The sequence below is a fragment of the Pieris napi genome, chromosome 11 (assembly GCF_905475465.1).
Source record: "Pieris napi chromosome 11, ilPieNapi1.2, whole genome shotgun sequence".
NCBI lineage: Eukaryota > Metazoa > Arthropoda > Insecta > Lepidoptera > Pieridae > Pieris > Pieris napi.
The window spans coordinates 8,285,832-8,298,543 of record NC_062244.1 but is presented as its reverse complement, the minus strand read 5'-3'; the positions used below and the strand labels follow the sequence as shown (position 1 = coordinate 8,298,543).

General features: G+C 31.7%; 2 protein-coding genes across 2 annotated transcripts; one reads left to right on the top strand and one right to left on the bottom strand.

The window, feature by feature from the left end:
* Positions 1-179: 179 nt before the first annotated feature.
* LOC125053896 (regucalcin-like) lies at positions 180-3,798 on the top strand. Its single transcript, XM_047655506.1, has 6 exons — positions 180-835; positions 1,133-1,283; positions 1,762-1,959; positions 2,417-2,641; positions 3,137-3,252; positions 3,545-3,798. The coding sequence occupies exons 1-6, from the start codon at positions 731-733 to the stop codon at positions 3,776-3,778; spliced, it is 1,029 nt and encodes a 342-aa protein (XP_047511462.1). The 5' UTR covers positions 180-730; the 3' UTR covers positions 3,779-3,798.
* Positions 3,799-5,968: 2,170 nt separating this feature from the next.
* LOC125053557 (nischarin) lies at positions 5,969-10,521 on the bottom strand. Its single transcript, XM_047654953.1, has 4 exons — positions 9,925-10,521; positions 9,448-9,694; positions 9,163-9,281; positions 5,969-7,755 (listed from the first exon to the last, which is right to left on the bottom strand). Exons 1-4 carry the CDS (start codon positions 10,363-10,365, stop codon positions 7,165-7,167), a joined length of 1,398 nt encoding a protein of 465 aa, XP_047510909.1. The 5' UTR covers positions 10,366-10,521; the 3' UTR covers positions 5,969-7,164.
* Positions 10,522-12,712: the final 2,191 nt, after the last annotated feature.

The window sequence follows — 12,712 nt, the reverse complement described above, 5'->3', positions numbered from 1 at the left end:
CCAAAAAAACTAGTCTCAAGTATTACGTAACGCAATTTTTGGAGATTATTGACCCCCCCCTCATGTAACTCGCCGTAACGTTTTTCAGTACCCAAGTACAGAACTGTACCCAAGTATAGTAAAAGCGTTTCGTGACCACCTAGTGACTATTTAGTTACTATTATGTGGTGTAAGTCGAAAAAAATATTAACAATAACGCGTAATTTAATCCCCGCCCCGCATCGTAACGTTTTACAAAAGGAAAAAAAATACGTTACGTAATACTTGAACGCTCCCTTATACATTTCGTAATTTATAGTAACTTATAACTTAGTTTGATCATTTACGTGCTTTTATATTTCAGATCACCTAAGTTGTTTTAAATTTAACTAGTAAGTAATTTTCTTATGGTAAGGTGAATTGTATACATCTTTTTACATATACTTTACTCTTTAAGATCTGTCAAATAATTATATTGTATTTCATATAATATGTAATATGGTAGATTTTTTTTTTCACTTAGTTTATATAGAAAATTCGATATTTTGAAAGGAAGTGGTTAAAAACTGTAAATGTGACTAAAGTATGAAATAAAAAACTACGATAGTAAGAAACTTTCTTTTTTGTCATCCATTCATACGTTTTCCTCATTGTTTCAAAACAAAAATTTCGCAGCATTCATTGTTACTAGAAATCGGTTTTTAATCAACAGGATCGGTTCTTGAGTGAATTGTTTATTCCTATATTTATAATGGAGAATTTTTTAACAAATTTTGTTCGAACATTTATACTATCGACCCTCATAATGACATCACAGGCGAAAAAGCATAATAAATCATTCTATAAAATGGCCCCAGTAAGTATAACTTGTTTTACTATCTTTTAAGCAGATTTTATCAATAGACCATTAGCATGTTCTTATACAAGTTATGGTCACTTAAAATGTTAATATTGTATATATATCTAAGCAAGGCAATTCCTTCTTAATTTCAATCATATTTTAAATTTGAAATATTTTACGTTCTGTTTATAAGGCACAAATTGGTTTCGGACTTTTTTGACTAGCTAGTACATTTGTTTTTGTTTGTTTGTTACATTTGTTTATTCAGTTTTCGATAAAGAAAATATTTTTAAAGATAATTAAATTCATCAGATATATGTCAATGACAAGCCGGCAATATTCGCGCACGCCGAGAGTCCAGTTTGGGATGTTGATACGCAATCACTATTCTTTGTAGACGTGCACAATCAAAACGTGCACCGCTATGATTATTCCACAAAGAAATTGTACACTAAACATATTGGTAAGTATATCTTAATCATAAAATGGCATGGCTTAATATGTTACCTAGTAACACATATAATTAGAATTAGGGTTAATTACGAAAATTTACACAGTAATTAGAAAATAAAAAAAATTAAGTTTTACTTTTGCTTGAAATGGTCAAACGCGAAAATTGGTCCATTTTGGTCCGCTCCAGTGCCCGCTGCGCGACTTTCCGTGCGTTGTGTGAACGTTATAGTTTCGGCTCCATAAGTGAAGACAGGCATGATACACTGATTGAAGTATTTCTGCATTCGCTCCAAAAGCTGCCCTTAACTGCGAAACACGTCTCTCGACGTCAGCTTGACTCACATCCCAGTAAAATTTTGTACCCAAGATAGAAATCGTGGTATTAAATCTACAGGTAGTTGTTGTTGTCTAGTTCCTTCCATGATAGCTTTACTCTTGGAAAAGTTCCTCTTTAACTTATTATAAAAACAGTATTAATATTTTTTTAGATTACGGTCAAGTGAATATAGTATCATTAGTAGCGGGTTCTCGAAGGTTATTAGTAGCGGTTCGTTCCGCGTTATACTTGCTCGATTGGAATGTATCAGGTGATGCAGCATTGAGGCTTCTAACTACGGTGGACCAAGGCCTACCTGATAATGTCATAAATGAAGGAAAGCCGGATGGCGAAGGTCGATTTTGGGGTGGTAAGAAACCAATTGAACTGTGGTTCTCAGGTTTAGATAAAGCATAATCTTTGATTCTCATTTTCGTGCACTAAATCGAAGCAAATTAATTGAGCCTAATATTTTTTTTATACAGAAATTACTTTCCTATTCACGATTGTTACCCTCGAAATAAAAGGTATTCAGTGATTAGGAAAGTGAACGACAGAGCAAACAAGCGAATAAAATTAAAAAATTCTTTATTTTTTGGTAATTGGGCATCAAAAACTAAGATGAAGAAAAACACATTTTTATTTAATTTACTTTCTTTGCACAAGCAATGTAATAATACCAAACTAATGAGCCTTTGTTTTGAATCTCTGATATTTCTGTTGGTTTTCTGTCGATGTTTTCCTTAAACGTACGATTTTCGAGCAAACGCCAGAGTTCGATCAATAAGTGTGTAATGTGTTTATACGTTATATTTTTCCCTCATCAGGTACAAAAGGCCCACAAGTAGGTGATGACGTACAACCCGACAAGGCAACTCTGTATAGTTTTGAACCGGATCAAGAGGGTTACGTCCAACCACGCGTTGTCCTTCGCCCGGTTTCTATATCTAACGGATTGGCATTTTCACTTAATAATACTATTATGTACTATGTCGATTCGGCTACTCAAAAGATTGAGGCGTTTGATTATGACGCGCAGAGAGGGGAAATTAGTAAGTACTTTCAGATTTAATATTACTAGCAAAATCATCTGTTTTAATTAATTGTAAAGGTAAGGTGTACTGTGTACGTTTTCATTGTACAAATGACGTATCAGTACCGTCCTTTTAAATGTTATGTTACTTAATAATTATTACAAACATAAAATCTTATCATTTGAAATTTATAGAGCCAAGTAATCACATCCGAGGTTGGTCACCCTTTAAGGGTACCCCTTAGGGTGTGATTTTCAGGTTTGTCGGTAAACAATAAACAAGGCGAGTAATAATTTAATATGAGGTTGTCCGTTCTGTGGTATAATAGGTAAATTGGTATTAGACCTACCGCACGGGGTGCTGATGCAAAAAAAATCCGCTGCCGTGACTTGCTGTCGCTATATAAAACTATAGTCAATAACGATGGTCAAGTGTTCATATTATAAGGCCTAACAAAATCAATTTCGACTGATCTTGTACCTTGTCTAGTCTTAATATTATTGCGCATAACAGGTGGCAGACGAACAATTTTGGACATAACAACCTATGGATACGATGATGCAATACCGGATGGCTTGACAATTGACAGTAATGGACACTTGTGGGTGGCTCTTATGTTTGGAGGAACTGTAAGTATTTTCACAATTGTATTTTGAAATCGGATTTATATAGATTAATTTACACAAATACCTCGTAATCTAGTCTGAACTTTGTGTTGAGCGCCGCAAAAAGTTTTAGATTTGATTATGATGCACTTAAATTACATAATATATTTAATTTATATTAAGTACTTATATTGTTTAAATATTTACTAGTTTTAAGTTACGTACATTTAGAATCTATCTTGATCTACATAAAACCTAGTTTTCTTCGCACTTTAGTTTCTAAACGCGCCGATTTCATCACTTATTTTTCACCCAGATACTGCACATAGACCCTGAGGCAAGACAAGTTATTTATGGATACAAGCTGCCGGGTGTACGAACAACCTCTCTTTGCTGGGGAGGCCCCGATTTAGACGAACTTTATGTCACCACGGGACGAGAAAAAGACGTCATCGAACCGTTTGCAGGCGCCATCTTTACAATAAAGAATACTGGCAGCCGAGGAGTTCCCGCGCATACATTTAGATACGACAATGCGGATAGTTATTAAATTAAAACAATTTTGTTATTCTTGTTTTTTTTATTTATTATGATTTCGACTTAAATGTTCTGTTTTTGAATGAGAGAATTATATCAAAATTGCATACTTTCTGTACCGCTACTGAAAGTTTCAGACTACAGACGTTGCGTAGCTGGATGGCGCTTCTTTAGCTTCTTTACCAGTGTCGGCTGCGGCAGGTGATTCCGTTGTAGTGCATAGCTCTCGTAGTCAAACTGTTAGCAAGATATGCCATTCCTTTTGTCGTCTTATTGAATAATTTTCTTATAATTCTAGACACTAAATTATATTAGGTACCATTTCTTCAGGCACCAGCTGTGGCCGCGCCGAAAGGAAAGCCGTGGTCATTGAATTAAGCCGACTTTAGAGTCTTAGCATGAGTTTTTCCCTTTAACGGACTTTCTTTAGGTCCTTCATTTTGCCACGCGAAAATAAGCAACGTCTAGATAGTTGTATTCCCACCCGGTGCATTTAAGTGTGTAGGGATTATAGAGATATAAATTCTCCAAGTTCTTAAGTTCCTGTCACAACCTACGATACTTCCCTTTGGAGCAAACCATTTCCATAAAAACACATGCGTTAGGTAGGGTAGACTTTACAAACCATAGTGGTTTTCTAATGTATGTAGGTAACATTAGATGATTTTTTTACATTATACTTTAAAATAAATAAATTGAAAAAATGTATGTATGTTATTTAAATATTTTAAGTATTAATTGAGAATTGGTGTATCCACGAAATCACGTTAGCGAGGTTTCGTCGTTGCTCAGTAAAGTTAAAAGTAGTCAAATTTACTTTTTAAATGAACACCGTATTTCTTATGGCGTCTTATGACCTTTACCGAAAACCACCTGAAGCTTAAATCATTAATATTAATACTTCAGCCGAGCGCAAACTGTATAGAAGTTAGGACCGGTTTTTTTTTTAATTTCATTGAATTACCTTTAACATACATTGAAATTCTTTTGATTGATTTTTTTACATTCATTGAAATTTCTTTCTTTTACATACATTAAATTTTCTTTTTATTCCACTGAATTTTATTTAAAGTCTATTGAATTTTCTTTTATGTACCTACATTGATTTTTCATTTACATTCATTGAAATTTCTTTCTTTTAAATCTATTGAAGGTTTTTTTTCATTTTGCATTTCTTTAACCAGTTCAACTATCACAATAGTGTAAAGTGTAAACACTACAGTTATTAGAATAACATAAAAAACAGTAGGTACTGTGTCAGTGCCTCATCATATATCAGCCGTCTGAAGAAGAATTTGAGATGTAAATTCTTTTAAGTGTTCAGTGAAAATCGTAATCCATCAGACGTATTTAAAGCTAGTGTCATTTCATACGTTTGTATCCTTTATTGCGTGGTTCGTGGGAAATTAGTATTAATTTGTGCACAGGGCAGGCTAAGGTATTTCGACCATATCCTTACTTCTACGTATATCATTCTAATCGCCAAAAATACGTTATCTCTAACAAAAATTGGCACAGCCCTACAAATTGTTCCATGACTGTCTTACAGTGTTGAAAATAATTATAATAAAAATATAAACTGAATCAACATTTGGTTTTGGCCTTGAGATGCCATCTTTAAATCACCTAATCAAATACACCTAACGAGTAACGACGTCCGGTCGTTGCTTAGGCAATCACACGTTCTATAACATAAGTATTGAGATGAATAAGACTGATTTCTAAAGGAATCTTGGATATTATAAATGTTAATGAAAGCGTTGTATTTTGTACAAAAAGTATGTAATACTTGTTATTAATTAGTTCATAGGCTACTTAGATCAACGAAAGATATTTTGCTTTTTTAAATGTAAATTTAATGAATGTTATATTGTGTCATTTGTGCTTTTAGTATATAACTTAGCGAAGTCGTTTAGCGTTATAACCATATTAACTATATTGTTATTTACGACGACTTTTTTGCTTGTCTATATCGACTTTTCTAAGTACTGTGGATTCCTTATAAATTATATTAAGAGAACATTAGTATTTTTATCACAAATTATGTTTTAAACTACGAGTATTCTTGTATAGAATGATAATACTAAGTAATAACTACACGAAAAAAGAACATTTATAAATATAGTCAAAACTATTTCATTAAACTTGTAACGGCATAAAAATTACTGTAGGTTTTAAAGAATCTTATATTAAAACAAACAAATAACGTAAATATATTTATTAAAACGCATATCATATGTTTTACAATAAAATCACAAGTATAATACTATTAAAAAACGATAGCTAACACCATTTGGTGTAAACTCAAAAACACACTGGCGAATGTAAAAAATGGCCTAACCAAAAAGGTTTCCGTTTAACATAACCCCGTTTTCAGTTAATTTTTTTAGGTACAATAAAGTCCAAGTGTATAATAAAAAGTTCTTAAAAGAAAAAGGGCCTGTTTTCTGATTACTTAATTGATAAAGCTGTCTACAGACGGGCGTAACTCTAATAAAACATAAACTTAGAATTCGATACAAATTGTAACGTAAAAACTTATTTCCTTAAAATATACTTCTTATTCTTTATTCTTATAATGTCAATAATTGTTCTTCAATTACATTCTTGTTGTCTGATTAAAGTTCCAGAAACAATTTGGTTAAACATAGCTACTGTACATTTGCTCTTTATAATATAACTTAAACATTAAAATATCATATTTTCACTATAACTCTATAGGCTCAAATAAACATCAACTTTGCGACTGGTTTTTGTTTGACAAAACCGGTCTAAAAAAGGTTATTTATCTAAATCATAAGTAATCTATAATATTAGTCAACATTAGTAACTTTAGACAGTTATATTTATATTAAAACTCAATAGAGGACAAGGAGTTGCATTGTATCACAAAATTAATAGTTTATAAAATTGCCTTAAATGTAAATACATTTTGACTCTGGGTCATGATTACCTATTCCTATTAAGGCTCGCAAAATGTATATACCATCGCCATCGTTTTACGTACTTTCAATGAAGACCTCAAAATCTTTAGACAAACGATGTTTGTCTTTGAGAAACGATAAAGAACGCTAAACTTTAATTCATGATTGATCTGAAGTTGAAAATACAAGTGTTACGATTTTGGCGTAATTTCTTGATGGATAACAACTTATTATTTTCAGATTATATATAAAAATACATATGCGTAGCTTTAGTTTTCCCACACTTTTACAGGGTAAATAGAAGTCTTTAGACAGAAATTGTGTATATTTTCAACAATAATTAATTGCATTATGCTATGCAAATAAAAACCATGTCAAAAAAGGAATGCTTTTCTAAATACTGCTTTTATAAAGTATCAAATACATTATTAAGGTTTTATTTATAAATAGAATTAACTAATAAAAACATAAATTGTCAACTTCTATGAAAACTATGACTTGTATGATTATTTTGCAAGAAACTTGGAGTTTTACCCTCCTTTACTACTCTTAATGCTTGCAAAACTCTTGCGGTATCCAATTCTTTTTCGGACGCTTTTTCATTATCTAAGCAAAGCTCTGACATTCTGGCATTAAATTGCTCCATGACCTTCACTCTATAATCTATGGTTGTGGCTACAGGATTAGCTGTCAACCATAGATATTCTAAACAAGGCAATTTGCATATATGCTGGACCTCTTCAACATCTGTGATTACATTACAGCTTAAATCTAAACTTTCCAATGAATACAATCTAGAGAAACCCTGTAGTGATTGAACCTTATTCTGTGACAAATCAATTTTTACAATGTTACCAATTTTAGCATGCCAATTATCGCAAGTACTGAAATTATTCATTGATAAATTTAATACCTGGAGATCATGGAGGCAAGATATATCACACAGTTCTGTCAACTTGTTTGATGATAGGTTGAGGTGTTGCAACTTTGGTACAAGACGGATAGCCCAGTCAACTTTGTTTATGTTGTTGCTTGAGAAATTAATGATTGTCAATTTTTTCCATATCTGAAAACAGAATAAGTAATTGTCAAGAAAAATATTTAAGGATATCTTAATAAATAAATTACGTATCACGTTGTTTGTCCGCTATGGACTCCTAAACTACTGAACTGATATGATCTAACTTAAAAGATAAGACAGCTTACATCTCAATTTATACCAGCAATATTATTTTATTGCAAAATATTATTTTATTATTTAATAGACGCAATTCTAACAGATGGTGCTGTGTTGAAAGTACCAACGTTTCACATAAGCTACAATTTAATGGCTTAACCACCTAAAAAGCATGGAGGTCCTCATGACTGGCGTTCTTCTACCGTTTCCCTTGAATAGGTTACTACTATGTAATATAACTAAAACCTTAGCCACAGCAACGCTTGGCCGGTCTGCTAATAATGTTTATAATTAGTGAATTGAACCTGATCAATTTAAAAACATCTTACTTTTTGAAAACAAAACTCATAAACACAACATATAGTTTAATGTTTTTATTGTCAGGTTTCATTTTAATTTATTGAAGTGAAACTTCTTTATCGGGGTTGGAAAAAAATTTAGTGTAACATTTTTTCGTTACGCGTCACCTTTTTCCGCTACGCGCCATCTTTTGAAGTGAAACTTCTTTATCGACGTATTGAAGAAATCTTTTTCTTGTCCTTACCACGGTTGATCCGAAGAGATTCGAAGCCATTAGTAACAAAAATATATAATAACGATAGCAATGATAGTCATACTAATAATTCTATTAATGAAATTCTGTAATAATCTTAGTACTACATAGTAGTACTACTGTACTACTATGTAGTATAAGTTAAAATGAAATAATTGTATTTGTATTCATGTCAATGATAATAAAAGCCTTTTGTTAAACTTTATCTAATTTAACTTTATTTAACCAATTTCTGTAAAGTTGCATATAGTAGATCATTTTTCGAAAAATAAGGTCATATACGTGTGTACACCTAGTACACGCACACTTTTTTTTAAATTACTTACTAATTAAGAAGGAAAAATATTAAAAAAAATATACTGATACAGAAATCTGAGACTAAGACCAGGGGTTTTATATATTTCAAGCACCAATATTTCAAGATCATATTTCCAAAAATATGTATAGACTGCATAATGAATGTGCAAGAGAAATGTAGCGTTTTGATGGTAAAGAGGCTATAACCTAAATCTAATCATCAGTATATCAAATGAAAGGTCACAAGCATTAACCTACTAGCATATGTTTGGTCCGTATTTGGCATGACACATTGTGATAACGGTGTTGAATTGTTACAGTGATAACGCTGTAACTAATTCTATTAAATACTATTCTTAAAACCATTTTTAGTTGTATGAAGAATTTATTAGTTTTTATTTTACTATTTTGTCTAAAAGGTGTTTTTTTAGTTATTATTTACCTACCATAGAATCTGTAATACTTGATGGGTCCTTATGTAGAACATCAACTAGTAGAAATTCATTAAGAGATACAACTGTAGCAGTTAATACTGATAATGTACACAATGATGCTCGTAAACTCCCTGAAAACAAAGTAGCACAATTTCAGTCAGTATTCCTTTTCTGCATATAAACACCTCTTGGTCCATAAGTGCATCTAAGCCTTGTGTCTTAGTAACCCATAATACTGATTGGGTTAAATATTAAACCATAACTTTCTTTAATAGTCAAAACTCTAAAAATACTAACCAACACTTTGTATACAGGCCATAGGCACACCAAGAATTTTTAAATCCATCAAAGACTTAAAGGGTATAAGATCAAACTTTAAATCATTTGGCACAATATTACTGGTGCCAAGAGTTTGATAACTGCCCTCTATACTCAATGATGTTATTTGGGAACAAAAATCCAAAATATGACTGAAGTCATACATTTGATCCAGTTTTTCCGTTGGTGGACAAGCTATTTTAAATCTTTCACTGATTGCATGGAGCTGAAAAAAGGAATAAGAAGGAGCATTATATATTCTGTATAAAAAATGTTTGTCCTTGCCATTTTTAGCTATACAACATAGCTAAAGGTGAAGGTAAGGCATATAAAAAACCTAATGCATTTACTATATCAAAAGTTATATCTTTGTATGGCAACACATTATAATAACAATTTTGACCTGATATGTGTGTGTATATTCTGGCAAGATACATAAATTAACATTCAACTAACCTCTAATGGTGTGAATTTATGGGATTTCTCACTCTGTAACATTTTATCACCTTCTAAAAACAGTTTCTTGGCCAAATCTTGTAGCAAAAAGAATATATCATATAAATGGAAGTCCAGGAAATGAGCAAATTCTGAAGGCATGGTCAAATTCAAAAAGTTAAATACATTTTTGAGGTACTCATTGAGGGCTTCTCGTCTGTGTTCAATAAATTTTGGTGTTTTGTTACGAATGACCTTCTTAGGCGGAAGTAGATCCCGTTCAATGCCATAATCGCGGATGAGTTTGTCGTGAAGTTCTACAAAATCACTGTAGCGATGCCATACGTCCCACTGCGCAAAACCGACTTTAACAATAATTTTATAATAGGTTACATTATCCTTGGTTATAGCTTCTTCTATATAAACGGAACTATCATTTCTATGATTTAAAAATGATGCCATAGTGCTTTATTTGTAAATGATAATACGTAACAAATATTAGTCAGCACAATATTTTCATATTTTTTACAGCTAGTCAAATTACAATATTTATTTAAAAAATTTGTATACCATAAAAACACTTTTTATAAATCAATGTTTAAATATAAAATACATTACAATACATTTTTATTCGTTTAGTTTGTTTATTTTTAATAGTTATTAGTTTGAAAATTAATACTTTATAACTTTTACTTTACCAGGGATGACATTGATATTTCATTATGTCATAATTGAAATGGAATTGGATACAAGTCTTTCGGTTATCCAGTGTTATTGTATATTTATAAGATACTCTGTGGTCATTACACCCGTTACTATAATTTCTAATTAAATATTCAAACCTACAGGGTGTCATCGCGATTTAGCCTAGCCGAAAGTCGTATGACGTATAATAATAGCAATAATCCAATTTCAGAAACTACTGTTCTTTATATCTTTATTTATCGAAACTAGTCTATTTATCGGTGTAAATATATAGTAATATCACTATACTCCAGCTTTACCAGAATGTTACTTTTGATCCTCTCATATTGCATCCAGGTTACATGACTCAAAATGTTACTTTTAGGACTTAAAATAATATAAAATATAAATTTAGTTAGACTACTCATGGAACCTTCGTAATTGTTTATTTTCGTTCTCTTTCAAACACATGAAGTTTGAGAAAGATAGCTTAGGGACTAACTGCAAACTTAGTAAGGGCTGATTTCACCAATGTCGTAGTTATCCGAGAATAGCTATACCAAGGATAAACATATTCGCTTGAATTTAATCCCAGATAACTCACTTTACATTTCACCATGTAAAACATCCGATAAACTAGTCTCAGATTAGCTATTCTTTGGAATAGCCGTTTTGCTTATCTGTGGAAGTGTATATTGAGTGAACGAACGAATGAGTGTATAATGAAAACAAATTAAATGTGCAATTTCTTTAAAGAACATGAAGGTTAAATGGAACTTTTTACTTTAGTTGGATTATACGTCAGTTTGAAGCTGTCATGGAACCTACTTTGTAATCTGTGGTCAGGTCATAGAAGCTTTGTTTTGCCTGAGTATTTATTTTGGTTTTGATTTGAAAGAAGAAAATAAATAACAGAAACAATATTATATATAATATATGTATTCATGGTGAAGTGATGCTATGGCAGCACTAACTCTATGTATTATCCTGTGCGCTGTGGGTACGCTGAGCCCACTGAAATCACCTATCGTCAGTTGTGTATTATTTGTGGCATAAAATCTTAAGGTGGCTAAAAGCTGGTTGACTGGAGAAACTGATTGATTCCTGTAAACAAAAAAAAGGCTTAATTAGCTACATAAACACAGATAAATCCATAGCAATACCTTAAAAATAGATAGTTAGGTTAGGAACCTATCAAATATTTGATGCAAATTGTTGTTTATTTTACAGATATGAATTCTAAACGGTTTTCAATTTTCACCAATAAATTATATGTTGCGACCTTGGATAACCGAAATCTTATCCTGAAGTCTTCATCGTCGTAGTTGTTGAAATGATCATTTCTTTCTTTTATCCATCTTGGACGCCTTACAGCATAGTTTTCGTTTTCGCTATCATCATCACTGTCACTTTCGTAAATAATTCTTCTTAAACGTTGCATTATCTATAGTTGTGATAATTAGATCAAGGAAAGAAAACAGGAACAACTCTGAGGGAACAACCACAACAAACTCGGGATCAAACAAAATGTGTTCTATGAATCCTGACAGCTGACATGACATGGCGGCCATTTTTAACCAAGGAATATCTCCGTATTCGTTCAAAATTGGGCGTATAAATCTTATCCTTGGAATAACGTTTTATTCTCAGGTTAAGTAGTTGGTGAAATGTAAAATTTGCTATTCCAGGGTTAATTCCTTGGAATAAAACTTATCTGAGTTTGGTGAAATTAGCCCTAAGGCGAATAGATTATTTTAATGCTAGCGGTTAAACGTATATTAATGAAAGCTATTAAGACATTTTTGAATTGGTGTATTACTTACACATTATTCACTGTACGTCTATCTTTCTTTAGCTTCACTATTTCATTTTTTTGTGTAGTCTTGTGTTACTTAATACTTTTGTACAGTTTGTTTTTAATTTATTCAGCAGCACAAGGTTACATACCTACAATAAAAAAGACAACAAAAATACTGCAATGTGCTACTGAAAAGGCATACACTCAGCATCTATCAAAACGAGATTATGTTAATATCGATTATTTATTAATCGACTTTTTATGCAGAATGTTACATCCCAAATTTAAAATAATGTAATGGATGTGTGTACTAAATATAAATGGTAT